The 16,018-nt window shown below is 37.3% G+C and overlaps 2 protein-coding genes across 2 annotated transcripts in view; one reads left to right on the top strand and one right to left on the bottom strand.

Moving 5' to 3' along the window:
- Window positions 1-43: 43 nt before the first annotated feature.
- Window positions 44-16,018, top strand: part of LOC144634348 (structure-specific endonuclease subunit MUS81-like) — a 29,189-nt gene continuing 13,214 nt past the window's right edge. Inside the window, exons 1-6 of the mRNA XM_078493270.1 lie at window positions 44-197; window positions 1,392-1,464; window positions 1,729-1,791; window positions 4,833-4,969; window positions 5,377-5,472; window positions 7,443-7,523. Coding sequence (XP_078349396.1) covers window positions 84-197; window positions 1,392-1,464; window positions 1,729-1,791; window positions 4,833-4,969; window positions 5,377-5,472; window positions 7,443-7,523 — 564 coding nt within the window. The 5' untranslated portion in view covers window positions 44-83. The remainder of the gene's footprint in view (window positions 198-1,391; window positions 1,465-1,728; window positions 1,792-4,832; window positions 4,970-5,376; window positions 5,473-7,442; window positions 7,524-16,018) is intronic.
- On the bottom strand, window positions 9,866-13,194 carry LOC144634351 (interferon-inducible GTPase 5-like). The gene is made up of 2 exons (XM_078493275.1): window positions 12,437-13,194; window positions 9,866-11,158 (listed from the first exon to the last, which is right to left on the bottom strand). The coding sequence occupies exons 1-2, from the start codon at window positions 12,634-12,636 to the stop codon at window positions 10,165-10,167; spliced, it is 1,194 nt and encodes a 397-aa protein (XP_078349401.1). The 5' UTR covers window positions 12,637-13,194; the 3' UTR covers window positions 9,866-10,164.

Raw genomic sequence — 16,018 nt, 5'->3', positions numbered from 1 at the left:
CAAATTGATCTGATAAAGCACCTCTCTGTTCATCGGATTGATTCCTTTGGCAACAAATAATCCTTAACTGCTGTTCTCTCGGCATGCCTCCTAAAAAACAGCGGGGATGCCCCAACCCACTTTTCTTGAAGTGGTTGGTGCAGTGGCGGGATGAGGCGAAGCAGAAAAAGTCGAAGCTACAGTACACCTACGCGAAGGTGAGAGAGAAATAAACCACAAACATGCCACAAAAGTTAAATTTACGTACTTTGCCTTTATGCAAAGGAGAGAAGTTTGATTAAACAAAAAACAACAAAGTTTCAGTTATTATCATTTCGTACTTTATAAATATAATAATTTAATTAAGTCAAAATAGGCAAAGATAGGTATTTAATGATCATATTCATTAAACCAATATTATACTGACCATGTCAGCTCATGTCATGTTAAGTAGCTTTGCTAGTACATGTAAACCCTAAAATGTAATTTTACAAATATTTGTCAGCATTTTTTCCTTGTCAAAACATAACTGCATACATATTTCATCATAGCTATGTACATCTCTCAGATTTAATCAGTAGATTTTTTGTCTAGTATCTTAAGGGTGCTTTCAATTGGGAAATCCAGACTTGGATTTGAAACTCTGGTTTTCAGACTTTCCAACAAAACACAAAATCCAAGAACAGATTTTGATGCACAAGAATCTATCTGTACAGGGAGTACAGAGTAGATGTCCTGGAACCCCCCCCCCGGAAAGTATGACATCCAGCCTAGTCCCTGGGCCTTCTCAGTTCCCCCCAAAAAGGAAGGAACCCAAGGAATAAGAAAAAAAGCGGCCTCTGCTGCAGGGAAGGTAAACAAGCATTTTGTTGGAAAACCTGGAAAAGTTGAGGTGTTACCTGTTGACTGGACTGACAATCCATCCATGGCAGTAACAATACTCCTAGTCATTTCATGCTTTCTCTGTTTTCACTGTTCCCATAATTCATCTTGTTTACCCCCCAAAATTTTTGCAATAGCATTGTTTTCAATTTCTCTTGAGATTTATAATCTTTGACATACAATAGAATATAGTCAAAAGAGAAATTGAAAACAATGGTTTTGTTAATATTTTGAGGGGTAAACAAGAATGTATTATGGGATTGTGAAAAAAGCGAATACTGGTAGACCAAAAGTAGGTTATTAATATTAATAAGTATAGCTGTTTTACTGTATACATGTACATGTAGATAAACGTGAGAAATTTTTAATGATAACAATAATCTGTTTTCTTTAGTGTGTGAAATGCATCCTTCAACTCTGTAGATGTGAACATTGTCCACTTGTACAGTGTTGATCATTCTTTATAGAACAAAGTGCATGGTTGAGGTATCATGAACATTTTCATCAAATGACTTTGCATGCTTTTCCAGGCTGCTGCAGCTGTGAAGAAGTATCCATTACCACTAAGCTGCGGAGAAGAAGCAATGATTCTTGATAACATTGGCAAGTACTAACTACCAAAATATATTAATACATCTTAACCTGTGATCCCCTGCCCTGTCCAAACTGGCTATGTTCCATTACCTACCTCAAAATGACATGTTCTACCTATAACAAGTTGTTGGACATTGCTGTTTTGTCTTGTCAAAAATGCAGGTAGCTATAGAAATTTTTATGCATAAAGCATCAAATGCTTATGGCATGAGCTTTACAATTCATAATCTCTTTACTAATAACAGTGATGGTGTTTACTTTGTTGTCAATCAGGTGGAATGATTGCTCGAAGGCTTGATGAAGCCATGGCAAAGCATAATGCAAAAACTCAGCAAGGTGTGTAACTTAATTAATATTTTTGTCTTGAGCTAATATTGTACAAATACTGCATATTAAGACTGGTAGAGAAATTAAACAAGATAGGTGAAATGGTACAATACATTAAGAGTGTCTGGGCAGTGTGTAAAATGATAAGAGATGACCTATGTTGGGAGAGCTCAGAAATTACCGGTGTTTCCAGTTAGTTTGTGTTAGTTTCTCTACAAGTCCTAACATGCACCATTTTTACAGGGAGTTATTATATAAGGTGTTTATTAAGTTTTCAGGATTCAGCTTAAGCTCCTAAAAAACATTTGTTTAAAATTAGCAAAATTTTGCAAAGATGACTTTTTTTTAAATGTGTGGTTCCAGAAAATATCCATACCCTTCCCACAGATAGAACTGGGTACCTAATTGGAAATTCTGATGTGGCAAGGGTCTCAAAAACCAAATTCTTCAAGGAAAGTATGAAGCTAAATACCCAATTCCCTCTATAGTGCGCGCCTGCAGGGAATCACGGTAGTTGTATTCATCAAACCCTGCGTGAGACTCAGCAACGATGCGCGTTGCTGAGTCCCGCGCATGGTTTGATGAATACAACTACCGTGATTCCCTGCAGGTGCGCGCTATAGAGGGAATCGGGTATTGGAATATCAGAAGGGGGTTTGGTGTTCAAACCAAAAATGGCAATGGGGGAGGTATGGATCTAGTTTTCTAGAGGCCTGGCGCACGCTACTGGTGTACACGACCGTAACAGCACGATATTCGTGCTTCGGCGAATTGCACGGTTTGTGTGCATAAAAACAATTTAGGCACGGCTTGGGCACAGTTTAGGCACAGTTCATGCACAACTTACGCACGGTTCAGGCACGATTTAGGCACGGTTCAGGCACGATTTACGCACGGTTCTGGCACGATTTAGGCACGGTTCTGGCACGATTTGGGAACACTGTAGGCACAGAGTATGCACATTTTACGCCAGATTTCAATGCATTGTGAATGTACTACAATAACGAACTTAAAGATTTTCTCAGCGCATTTTAATTAATAAAATGCCGAAGACGATCGCGTTAAGGTGAATGCGTTTCGATTTTTCCTCTTTTTCACTGAATGAAAATTTTTCCTAACACCTTGGAACAGGTTGTGAAAGTGGCAAAAAAATAAAGAATGTTTGTATGTGCTATCAGACTCACGATTGCTTCAATTCATGATCTTGCTAGCAAATATTTCTTTGCGTGACAAGCAGCGTGTACTGAATATACAAGCCAACAGGATAGGTTCTTGGTGATTTCCATTTTCCAGACCATTAAAACTTGATGTCAGCTGATGGCTTTTTACCTCGTTAACAACATTGAACTACCATCACAATTTCTGTTACATAATTGTACATTTAACTGGAAAACTTGTTTTACACAACAACGAAATCGTAGAACTGCATTTGCATGCTAGCTAGACAAGCCCTAGACGAAGTGTCTGTGTTGACAGACTTTGTTGACTTAACTTTAATGCAATTACAGACTGGCCAATCAGAAACTTTGGTTCTCACGGTTGAAAGTATAATCCTTGAGAAGAAAAGTCCGGCTGGTGTGGTTCATTCTGAAGCAGAGAGGAATATCGCCCTGTTTTCCTTTTGGTTCATGATTTATGCAAGCTTTTTAGTTGAGACTTTAAGACTTCTGGTTGCAACAACATTTATTTCAATAGAACAAGTATAACTCATCAGTTTTTACAACATTTAAAAAAGATCAAGTATCGCTCGATATTTGCGCTTCAATTTGACTTCAGACGGTTTGATCCTCCACTTAACGTATAACTTTTGGCTGCATAAAACAACCAGTTACAAAGAAAGTAACCTTTCATCCTTTCGTAGTGAGCTTTCTTTTTTTCCGTGAAGGATGGGCACATCTACCCGCAATTGCAAGTTGTAGATCTTTAGTAAATAAATAAACTATAAGGTAAGCAATTGATTTGTATCTTTTGACTTCTTTCTATGTAGTTTTCTAATCTGATCAATTTTCATTTTATTATAGAAATTTACTTTAAAGTTACACAATGTTAATACAAACCTTACCTTGTCTTGACAACTGAAGTTTGATTTCGGGCCAGAACTCTTGTTGAGAAATTTTCTCTTGCACGATTTAGGTTTTGGTACAGTTCAGGCACAGTCTAGGCACGATTCTGATACAGTTTAGGCACAGTTTATGCACGGTTTAAGCACGGTTTGGGCACAGTTTAGGCACAGTTTGGGCACAGTTTATGCACAGTTTAGGCACGGTTTTAGCACGGAAAAGAGCGTTTTTGTGGTTAGGAAACGATGGTCTAACATCGAAAATATAGTATTATTTTGAAAAGGGATTGTATAATCTCGGCAAAGCTATGACTGACAAAAAGCTGATTTTATGTCAATTAGAGATATGGTGTTTTTGAAACACAAAGATAAGTGGATAGAAAGAACAAGCGAGTTTTAGAATGCACGTTTCGGTGAAAACGAAGACATCATCTTGTGGGTCGCAAAAGTGATCAGGTGAAAAAAAGGTCCTCAGCTTTTTATAAGGTGAGCTTTTTTTTAAGATTCAGAATGGACATAGGTTAAAGATTCTCTCTAGGAAGTTTTATTACTGTATTCCTTATTAAAGTCGAGAAATCCTAAATGTGCCTATGTTAGACCGTAAATGTTACGCGCCATGTCAAAAAAAAGCCGTTTTCAACAGTGTTTTTTTAATTATTTTTCGTCACGATACACTTTAAAAAGAAAATAAGTCTTCCAGAAGACATTTCTTTGATAGTTTAAAGTTGTGTTCAAATCTTAACAAAATCCCAATTTGGACAGCTTAACTACAGCATTTTAAAGTCAAATTTACAGCACTGATCACCAGTAGCGTGCGCCAGGCGAACAATGCAATAATGTCTAACTGACATTCCCTTCACATGGTGACACATGCTGTTTATATTTGGGATTATTTTGTCTTCAGATATTAAATAAAAATGTATATTTATTTGAAACTGTGTAAAATATTCCAAGTTCTTAATTTACAATACTGTGAATATTTGACTTTCAGAGGATGTTGAATGTGATGAATCAGAGGATCAGGAGTATTCAAGGGATATGAATCCTATCCTGCAGGACTCCATGTGTGTTCCACCTCCACCATTAGTGGATTTGGACAGTGAAGATATTGAAAAGCCACCGCCAAAGGTACAGGTCATGTACATAAAAATGTATTGAAAAAAAATACCCTTTATTAACCTGCCATGTTACAATGTATATGTTGTGGTTTAATTTTGTCTTTGGTATAAAATTTTTCAAACCAGTTTGTTTTGTTTTCATTGTCTCATATTTATTATCATAATCTGAAACAAAAAGAAATAAAAATCCAACTGGTTTGAAAAATTTTAAACCAAAGATAAAATTAAACCACAACATATATATAGTAATTAATAGATAACTAGGTTATTAGAGTAAGTAATATTAGTCTTATTATTTACAGAGGTTCATTATAATTATCTCTGCTCATTACACTAGGTTTGCCGTGTAGAAATATTTTTAAATTTATTACTCATAACTTATTTTATTGAATTTCCCACATTGGTCATCTGTTTCAGAAAAAGCAGCCCAGAAAAAAAGTTGCCCGAGAGTATGTTCCAGCCTACAGATCAGGACCATATGCTTTGATCTTGACACTGTATCAGCAAAGTCAGGTTAGATTCAGTGGAAATTAACTCTTGGTATACATAAAGGTTTATCATTTAGGTCAGTGGGGTCTCAGTTTGGATTGGGGAATTGTCTTTTTCTGATAATTGTGGAAATCAAAATTCAATGTTTTTGTATTTTTGGCAGTATGTATATGTTACAGGTCAAATTTAAATTCAGGTTAATGTTTTTTTAACCTAGGTTATTTTTTTTCAACCTAAAGGTAGATAAAATTTATGGTTATTATTAGGGTTAGGGTTTGGATTAGAGTCATATATTTTTTAAAAAATAGTGGGTCACCCAACATTTCCTTTGTGGCGAAGTGGATAAGGGGTTGGACAGAAAATCTCAAGGTCGAGAGTTCAAATCCAGTGCAGGTTAGTAAAAGGAAAAAAAAAAGAATTAGATGATACTACTTGGGGGGTGGTATAACAACAGATGGTAGGGGAGGTTAAGTAAGGATGGTGAGGGGGGGGGGGGTTTAGAGACAGTGAGGGAGAGGAGGTGTTTTAATTTTAATTTTCTACTTATTAACCTAGTATAAAAAAATAGCCTAGGTTAAAAACAAATACCGGTAACCTAGGTTAAAAACAAATAACCTAGGTTGAAAAATTTGACCTAAAGCTAATTTTGACCTGTAACATATACATGTGTAGTTGCCGAATAAAGAAAAAATGGTCATTGTTTGGGGAGGCACTGCCAGTAGACAAATGGTCTAATGGTCAGTGTCCTGGCCAGGATTACCATGCTGTGTTCTTGGGAAAGACACTTTTTAAAGGCCTCTCTTAGCTAAGGGGTATAAATGAGTAGCAACAAATTAATGCTAGCCTAGGGTAACCCTGTGATAGACAAGCATTCAATCCAGGGGGAGTAGAAGAAATACAAGTCACTTACATTCAAAATACTGAGTGCATGCCATCTATTATTTGAGAATAGTTTTGATCAACGGTGAAAGGCCTGCATTATTCTTTTCAAACGTTCAAATTTGATTGGAATGTTGTAATCATCCAACCGTAGCCTGAGTGTGACCTCATTTGCAATATACCTAGGATTGTTGACAACTGTGGAACTAGAGGAATCTTTGAGAAACAGGGCACGTATTTGAACTCTATATACCGGTATTTGGATATATATGTTGGGTAGTCATCCCCCTTTAGTTTCCATGGCACACTTCCTGATGGTGTAAACAGATTCTTGTATGCAGACTTCCTCAAACAACACAACAATCTGAAAATGTTCGTTCCAGAAAGTTGTCATCCTTTTTACGAAAAGCTAGCTTCTGTTTATTGAAAAATTCGATAAAAACCATGCAAAAACAACTGAGCAAATGACAAGAGAGTGAATGGCACCAAACTTTGCACGTGAACACATACAAAAGAAACCAATCAGAAATCAATATTTCAAATGAGGTCACACTCAGGCTACGGCCGGATGATTGCAATATTCAAATTAAATTTGAAAGTTTGAAACCAATAATACAGCCTGTTCGCCATTATTAATCAAAACTGTTCTTGAATACTAGGCAACACTTGCTGAGTATTTTGACTGTATTGCTGTGGAAACAAGGATAAGCTCCTTAGCTTCCTGATGGGCCACTATAGGCCTAAATGCAGACTTCACCTACCTACCTTACCCATCACTGGACAGGATCTGGAAATGGTGTAAAAAATAGACATCATGGAGATCTGTGGGGGGGGGGGGACGATACATTGTATGTACAATAATTGTATGAGGACCAAAGGCACAAGTCTTAGAGGGTTCTGAGGGTATGCTTGTCCATAAGGTAGAAACAACTTCTTTTTGGGTGAGGGGCAGAGAAGTGGGAGGGGAGGGGAGAGAGTGTTGCACACACCCCAACCCTCTGCCTGGTTCTCACAAGTGTCTGAATGACAGATTAAGAGGGTAAAATTAGTCTTTTTTGCAAGAAATGTGTGCTTTCCAAGCATGCATGTGACCATGCACTTTTTTGTCTTTATAGAGACTGAACTATCGGGGATACATGACAAGAGCTGAGCTGCAAAAAGAAGCACAACCACTCTGTGATGCTTCCTTCACAATGGTAATGAATAATATACACTGTTTCTTGCTTTAAATGAGCAGAATAAAACCAGTTGTTTTATTCTCAATATAGGAGTATACGCTGGCACCATAGACCTTGAATGCTGAAAATAACAGATTGCTATAATTGTGGGGGGGGGGGGGGAGGAGGGGGGATGGGGGCATGGAGGGGATGGCTGACTTCTTGCCCCTGCCATAAAAAAAATGGCAGTTTGGAAATCCAGGGACATTCTTGAGCTGATGCACACTGTGTTTTGACAGACCAACCTGTTTTTACATTTACTTATGCATGCAGTAGCAAGGTTGGCCTGGTAAAAAAAATTCAAATTTTTTTTTAGGGCTTGAATGTTTTTCTCTTCTGCAACATGGAACTGATTTGTCAAAGAAGGTAGCTCATCATTGCATAAAACATGTTATCTTCTAGCACTGATAAATGCCTTCTCCACGTTCTGTTTGTCTTATTTTTTTGAATTCAACAATTAAGACACGTGCCACCCATGATACAAGAAATTGTACATACAGTACTGTCTTACTCTAGAATTGCATAATTTGATAAAACTACATTTCCCATTTCCCTCTTCTGTTTCTTTTTAGATAATTCCTGAATATCCAGAAGGACAATTTTGGTCCACCTGTTCTTTGACATTATGATAGTTTTTCCCCTTTATCAATTTATTACATATACACTCAGTTAACAGTAGTCCAGGGATGCATGCATGTACAAGTTTCCCCCGTTAATTTCCAGGCTTAAACAACAACTGCATTTTAAAACATCTCCAATTAAGGGAGAATTTTCAAAAGATTCCATTTCAATAAAAATGACACACGTTTTCTATAAAAGGGTTCCAATTAAGTATGGATGGACCAGTTCAGGCCTTTTGTAAATTGTTGTATAACTGCCACTTGTACAATTACAGTATGTACATTTAGAAAATCAGTAGACAAAAATCCAAAATAAAAATCCCAGAAGATAAAAAAGATTACAAAATCGAATGCCACCAGAGCAAAAGGCAATCTATAACTTAAAGTACACATACATGTATTAGTGGTGCCTTGTCCATTTGGATCCTTTATACTCTGTCACAAGGCAGATTTCATTTGTACTTGTTGAGGGGTGTGAATCAGAGATAAGGATCAACTGACAATTTAATAGCTAAGCTTGTAGCCATATACATCATGTAGCTCCAGTCAACTAGAGTAGCAGCAAACCTTAAACAAATACAACAGTTAGGTGGAACACACTGTGTCCATGCTCTGTATTGCAATTGGTCATTTAGTACATTCTTGAATTTGGTGACAACAATTAGAAATGGAGGCGTCTAGTTGCTCTTGGAGTTCAGAGTATTTAACTTATTAATGCAGTGCTCGAAATAAGAAAAACATCCAGGTTGTCCTTATGGCAAATGCCGGACAACCTAACCCCTGAGTTTGGTTGCCCTTCCGAGGGCTTGGTTGTCCGTATAAGTGCTGTATATATATTTTTTCTCAGGCCATGAGACGATAACATTTATTTTACAATTTGCAACGGTGTGAAACAGGCTCATCCTAAAAAAACTGCAGAATTCCTTTATACTTAATGAACATAACACTTTTACTTAGTTTTAGCGTTAATAAAAATACTTCTTCGTACTTTTAGAAGCTCAGATTACACATGGGTCACAAATCTGTTCGCTTAAAGAAGCCAAAAATTCTGAACTATAGATTGAAATATAAAAGAAACTTGAATTAAACTTTGCTAAGAATTGAATTTCACTCAAGATGAAGGCAGGAAACGCGCCAAAATGTTGTCAATTTCAAAGTCATGCAAATCTGCTTGAGTAATTAATTAGTCACTTTCAACACGCGTGCACCAAAGTATTTCGATGTACGTTTTTTATAGAAGACAACACGGCAAGCTTATCCGGGCTTAATTGAACTCGACAAACGTCCAATTTACTGTTTCAACCTTTGATTTCCATTTTTTTAAGAATTGTGGTATATTCCATCGATTAGAAGAGAGCTAATTTCATGTTTTAAAATTATAACTTCTTTGGTTTATTCTGTTGGGTGATCACGGTAATGTAAATTCTTGGGTTGTCCGGCGGTTTTTTTCTCGGGCAACCAGGCCTTAAATTTTCTTAAAACCTGGTTGCCCGAGCACACTTTTAGTCGTCTCGGACGACCGGACAACCGCTAATTTCGAGCACTGTTAATGAACGATTCATGAAAGTCTATGCTTGTTTCAACTATAGAATTCGAAGCTTTTTGGACCAATCATTGTCTGGACAAAAGGCATCTCAATTAAAATGGTCATAATCTTTTTTGCCAAAAAAAGCCTGGAAGAAAACTAATACTGTACTACTGTCAGTATAAAATTGAGTAGAACTTTTATTTTTAAAAATGTTCTATTTTCATTTATAAAAGAAACTTCAGCTACACTGCCAGCGTACATGTTCTATTCTAGGAATGCTTACAATTTGTGCACGAGACTATGACTACAGTACATCTTTGTCACTCTAAAACAGCAAATTAAAACCTTTATCTCTACCTTGGGTTACATGTAAAATGGTCACTCAGATTTATTCATTTGGTAGAAAACTTAGTTTAAATTTTCAAAATCATATACGAATACATATCAATGAATGCAATAAAGAAGTGAAGACTTAATCAATTGGGAAATTGATGAAAGCTTCTTTAAGGACTAACAATGCAGTTTTTTCCATCTTTTCCAAACAATGTTTTAGAAAATAGTAAGTGCTAGCAAACGACATAGCACCAGCTGCAAACAAACCTACAAATGGAATAATGCGAGTGACTTCCTCAGCGGCTTGTTGAGAAGCATAGGCTGCCATAAGCCCTCCAACGTGCGAGGCACCGCTCACAGTTGCATAAATTGCCTTAACTTGCTTTCGGGTGTCATCACTTAGCATCACAAATCTGTCTGACCCTTCTTCTGGAAGACCAAGCTGAGATCTGTAAAAGGTGATTTCTTTCATAATCATTGCAAGGTCAACAGCTATAGATAATCCAGGAAGAGGAACAACTGCGGCAGCGGCAGATGCTGAAGAAACCATCCAGATACGCTTTCTGAGAATTTCAACTTTCCTCTGCAAAACTTCAGTTGATAAGCTTGTCAGGATGCCAAGGGACAAAGTAAGGCTCTCTCGTTGATATCTAGGCAATGCATCCAGAATGGCTTGGGTTAGTCGAGCAAAGTCCCACTTGGTAGGATAATGGTTGCTTATCAAAAATATATCTTCTTCAGTTGTCAAGAGGTCAGCCAGTTTTGAAGAGCAGGTGCTGCGGATTTCCCTTAGCATGCCATATTCATTGAATGACTTCTTTCGCTTCTCAGCTCGAACATTTTCATCAATTTTTGCACGAATGAAGAAAAATTTCTTATTCATTGTTCCAATTTTGCGGGCCAATTGGATGTCATTCTCTGTAAATCGGCTGCTTGTGAAGATGAGGAATGTATGGTACTTTTCCAGAGGTACTTTCTTGCAGTATGTTTCCATGTCAGGGTAATTTGGAGTCCCTATTCCTGGTAGATCCCAGAACTTTATTTTTGGATTGGTTGGGTGATCATAACATGTTGGCTCTAGAGTCGTCTCAGTCACGCCAACTGGGGCTGCTGCATCATCATCGTCATCGAGTCTAAAAGACGCATTCAATAAATATCTGCTAAATAAATATATGTTGTATTTGCTGGCCATGAGGTCCATATCGGGAAAAACTGTGCCTGAGGTCTTGAGAACAGCCCGAGACTGTAGACCGAGGGTACAATTTTTCCTTATATGGACCCATCTAGGCTGGCAATAGACGTTCTTCCTTTTTTTCCTGCTTTAATTTTCTTGGTACAGGAACCTAGAATGACTGTGTCACAAAATCTTTGTATAGTATACTACTCGTGTGCGGTCATTTTCAATGTTGAGTCCCTCAATGAGCCTGAGTAAAGAATGGTGTTTGCTATAAATCCCAAACAGAAAATGTTTGCTTAAATGAATTGGCATACCTATGTAAAGGTTAATCAAATAAGAGTCAATCACAAGAGATTAAAGAAAAGCAAGTGAAGTACCGCATACCTATTCACCCCCCCCTCAAAAAAAAAACAAGCGAGGCTAATATTAGGTAAAAGACCAACACGACTAGGACTGATAGTGTAGGGTTGCCTTCCCGGACAGCTGTGCACTGTGTAGCAAATCTAAATGACACCAGCTCCTCTTTCCTCTGGGAAATGGGAAGCGATGAAAAGTAGGAGAGAGCACCAGCTCAGAGGGCTGACGCAAATAGATTGCACAATGGAGCCGCACACTGTATCAAGTTCCTTACTTTGACTAGCGCGTTGCCACATCACGTGTTTTGGGGAGCAAGAAGACAAACTGTCAAGATGGTGTCTCGTAAAGCGAAATTAAATGCGGATCACCACAGCCTTTCTAAATATTTAAATTGATGGCCACAACAATGCTTTATTAAGGAAACACAGCGTATCGATTCTGAAAATTCGGTCGCTTTTCACTTCCGGTTTTGTTCCGTCTGTAAAGTGAAACTAAAATATACTTCGTATAAAGCAACTTGATAATCAAAGATATATTAAGCAAAATCTTGTGGAAACACTGTCCACGGATTGCACTGAAATATGCTATGTTATTTAGATGTATTTGAGATGGTCATGTCGCAAAGAAAGCTTTAAATATACAAGGAAAACACTCTGAAATTTGATCTGCAGTGTCCAAACTTTGTGCAGCAATACAACGCAAGGATAATCAACTGTCAAAGATTAAAACTGAAAAAATATTCGTATTAATAGCAAATGTGAGGGTTCTCTTGTCTCATTCATTTCTGACAGAAGCTTTTAAATAAGCTTTACAGCAGATTTTAACATCTTCAACTGACTGTAAAAAAATGCATGACTCGTGCTAAGAGTGTACTTACCCTCGTATCGCATTGATAAAACTAGATTTCCCGGCTCCTGAGTCGCCAGTAATTCCAATGTTAACCTCGACGTCTTGCCATCTCTCCAATTTTTTCTTTAAAACTTCTTCCATCTTTGAAACACCATTTTGATCGACGTGTTCTTTAAATTCCTCCACGTCCTCTGCACTGAGTAGCTCCCAGTCGTTTATAAATTCCATGTTGAATATCAAAGGGACGCTTTGAGTACAAATTTCCGATATAAGAAGTTAACAGGCCGGGAAGTAATGCAGAAGATAAAAACCACCACTTTACAGTCTTCTTCTATCCTTGCACTGATTCAGCGAAAGTGAAAACTTCCGGTTTTTCCCAGAATTGTTCCCTTTCGCCTACAGACATTGGTGTCTGCGGCTGCATCCTGACGCTAAAAATCCTGTAAAAACGTCCACTTTACTGCGTTAAATAACTTCGATATAATTTTGTAGGGTAAACCTGGATTTTCAGCTTGTTATGCATTATGTATCACCAGGATGCAGGGCTGCCGGTAGTTAACAGGCTTGTGAAAGCCGCAACGTGATCTTATTATTATAATATATAGCGAGAATTTTAGGCAATGAACCTTGCAAATAGAATTCAATACCGGGGATTTAAGCTTATTTCACATGTTAAAAAAAGCGATACATCCAGGTCGCAATCCAAAGCTGTTTACTCAACCGTTCCTGGGTTTCAGTCGCTGCTTGGCAAATTCCTCGACGTCGGCACCGCCATACTTTTCTGTCTCTGATATTAGGTGTCGAATTCGAGAGAATAACTTCGTTCAACTCTTCATTCATGTTTCAACATTTTTTCTCAAAATCTAAACTGAGCTGAATAAATAAAACAGAGTGCGCTGCCGGCTTTTGGCAGGAAAACTTGGAAGCCGTAATGAACGCCGGGAAACCCGAACCGTAAAATACCCCAGAATATGCAACGGCTTTTAAGGCTCATGATTGTCTCTATTCTTCATGGTACAGGATAATTACCTGTCTGCACTGAAACAATAGCTCGCAACAGTGATGCATTTTCAAAACATCTCCACTTTAGGGAGGGTTTTCAGCAAACTGTGATTTAGGTAATGAAGGAATTTGACGTAAGGCAGTCTTGCCCGTCAGTCTTGTTTAATCAGGTGATTAAAAGTAAGAAGGTGTATTAAAAATAAGCAGACATACATCCTAAATAAGTGTCAGAAGATACCAGATACTTACCTTCAGTACATGTATGGCTGGTGTCTTGTCCATTTGAAGCTTTTGCACCCCGTTACAAAGCAGAGTTAGTATGTACTTGTTGGAGAGTGCGAGTCAGAGATGAAGCCAGTTTGATTTTCGAACAACACGCCATTTAATAGTTAGCTTGTACCATACACAACAAGAGTAATAATGAATAATTTTATATGGTCATTGAAACTACACAAGTGACAACACTTTTAAAATAGGAGCAGCTTTTTTGGCAAAGTTCTACTTATTGAGATTAATAAACTTATTAATTATCTATTGAATCCGAACTGAGTCTGTTCTTCTTTTCATTACAAGTAACTTTCAGAACTGTAAGTTTTTGGGACCATTCACTGTAGTGCCTGGACAACATGCATCTTAATTAAAACGACCATGACCCAACTTTTACGCAAAAAAAGAGAAAACTACAGTACTGTACACGATCCAGTAAATATTTTCAAGTATCTAAGTAAACTTTAATAATAAAATGTTCTATTGTTCGTTTTAAATGGAAACCAAAGTTTCCACAGTTCCTTAGCTACACAGCCAGCTTACTTATTCTAAAAAAGCTTATTCTCTATGCGTTCACATTAATTTGCATACTTTACTCTTATTAACTAGAGCTGTACAATAACTACATTACACCCTTGTTACTTGCTAACATCAACGAAATTTCATCACGCTTGAAACACTCAAGTCATTAGTTCAGAGTAATCGAAATAAGCGATGCTCTTTTTAGAGTTGTCTTCTTGTCAAATAGCGCATCAAACTAAGGCTAAAAAAGTTTATGTATACTAGAATCTCTTCCATTAATTCCTATTAGGACTCAACAAATCTATTCCTAATGTTATCTGTTCCTTTAGGTAATCGGTTTCTGTGAGAAGACAGTGTTTCAGCCACTGGTCTCCTCGCAATAATGTTAGAACTTCTATTAAGGGAAAAATGCTCCAAGAAAATAATGAGCCCACAAGAATATTTCCTGAAGTGGTATGTTTTGGGAAAGTGGTTTTGAGAGTGTAATTTTCTATCCCTCTCTACATATACTGTTTGAACCAGGTCCTATCTGTTACCCTTTTTAATTAAAAGGTGCTGATTGCTGGATTAATTGCTAGAAAAAGAAACTTGAGAGGTTGACTGAAAAATTTTGCTTGTATGTAGGTTCTTTTCCAAGAAGAGGAATGATTAGTTTTTGCCACTGGTTATTTCACCATTTAAGGATACCTATGGACGGTTTCTGACAAAATGTCTTTCTGGGTGGCCTTGCACATGTGTACACAACAAGTAAAATTAATAATAGATTACATTCAAATTAGCCAAATTGCCTGAATTCCATCCTTTTATTAGAACTAGAAGCAATGACACATTAGGAAGTCTGGGCAATATTTTCTCTGTGTCTCTTTGACTGCATGTTTGTCTTTTTTTTTGTATTTCTGTAGACCTCTGTCTTGCTTATTTCTGTTTTCGAGAAAATTCACTAAGGTAAACATGGTTGAGTGACTGAGAACAATCATAATTTCCTTGAACTAGTATTGAACCTGGACAGAGGGCTTGGGTTAACATTTTTTTAATGTGTATCTAAAATTGTCGTGTTCAGTTTATTCTCACAGCTCACAGATATTCGTAAACAGTACCCCGTGTTAATTCCCTAGGTATGTGTAACATTTATTTAAATAGGTAAATAAAATCCTGGCTAATTTTACCAAGTAAAACTTTAGTGTGCAATTGGCTTGAAGAGTTAAATTTAAGACCGTAAAAACATTCTTAAATTCTGAAGTTGTTTTTGTACACCGGGCATATACAAGACAAGCAGATCAAGTTAACATTCTACCTTTGCGATGTCAGTGGTTGTTTTCACCCGTTTGGCTGCGTGATCTTGTGTTACTGTTTTGGGGAGACAATCTTGTTTCAAAACAGTAAAAAATGGCCGCAAAGCCAAACGGTTGAAACAGTGTTGAACATGGGCCTTTAAAAGTGCAGGACACGAAGAATATTCCTGTGCTTTCTCAATTTTTTTGACATACGACAATATAAAGAGGCGTACTTCGTCACCCGCAAAAAGCGAAGGATTTCTAAGATTCTAAGGATTGTATACTAAATCAGTCCTTTACGAGTCTACAGCTTACACTTAGTACACTTAATGTACAATAAAGCTGTAAACAATTCAAATGCAAGATTAAAGAAAAGCTTAATCCATCTCGAAGTCGTCAACAATTTTTTTGGCAACTTCTTCCACTACTTTCAATGCCATTTCTTCCATTTTTTTCAAAAAATGCTTGAGAATGAAGTATGTGCTAGCAAATGACATACCACCGGCAATAACAGATCCCACCACTGGAATAAAGCGAACGAATTC

The sequence above is a fragment of the Oculina patagonica genome, chromosome 13 (assembly GCF_052425735.1).
Source record: "Oculina patagonica isolate OP01 chromosome 13, crgOcupat, whole genome shotgun sequence".
In the NCBI taxonomy this organism is placed as follows: domain Eukaryota; kingdom Metazoa; phylum Cnidaria; class Anthozoa; order Scleractinia; family Oculinidae; genus Oculina; species Oculina patagonica.
Note: the sequence above shows the minus strand (reverse complement) of the source record. Positions and strands in the feature narration are given on the sequence as shown.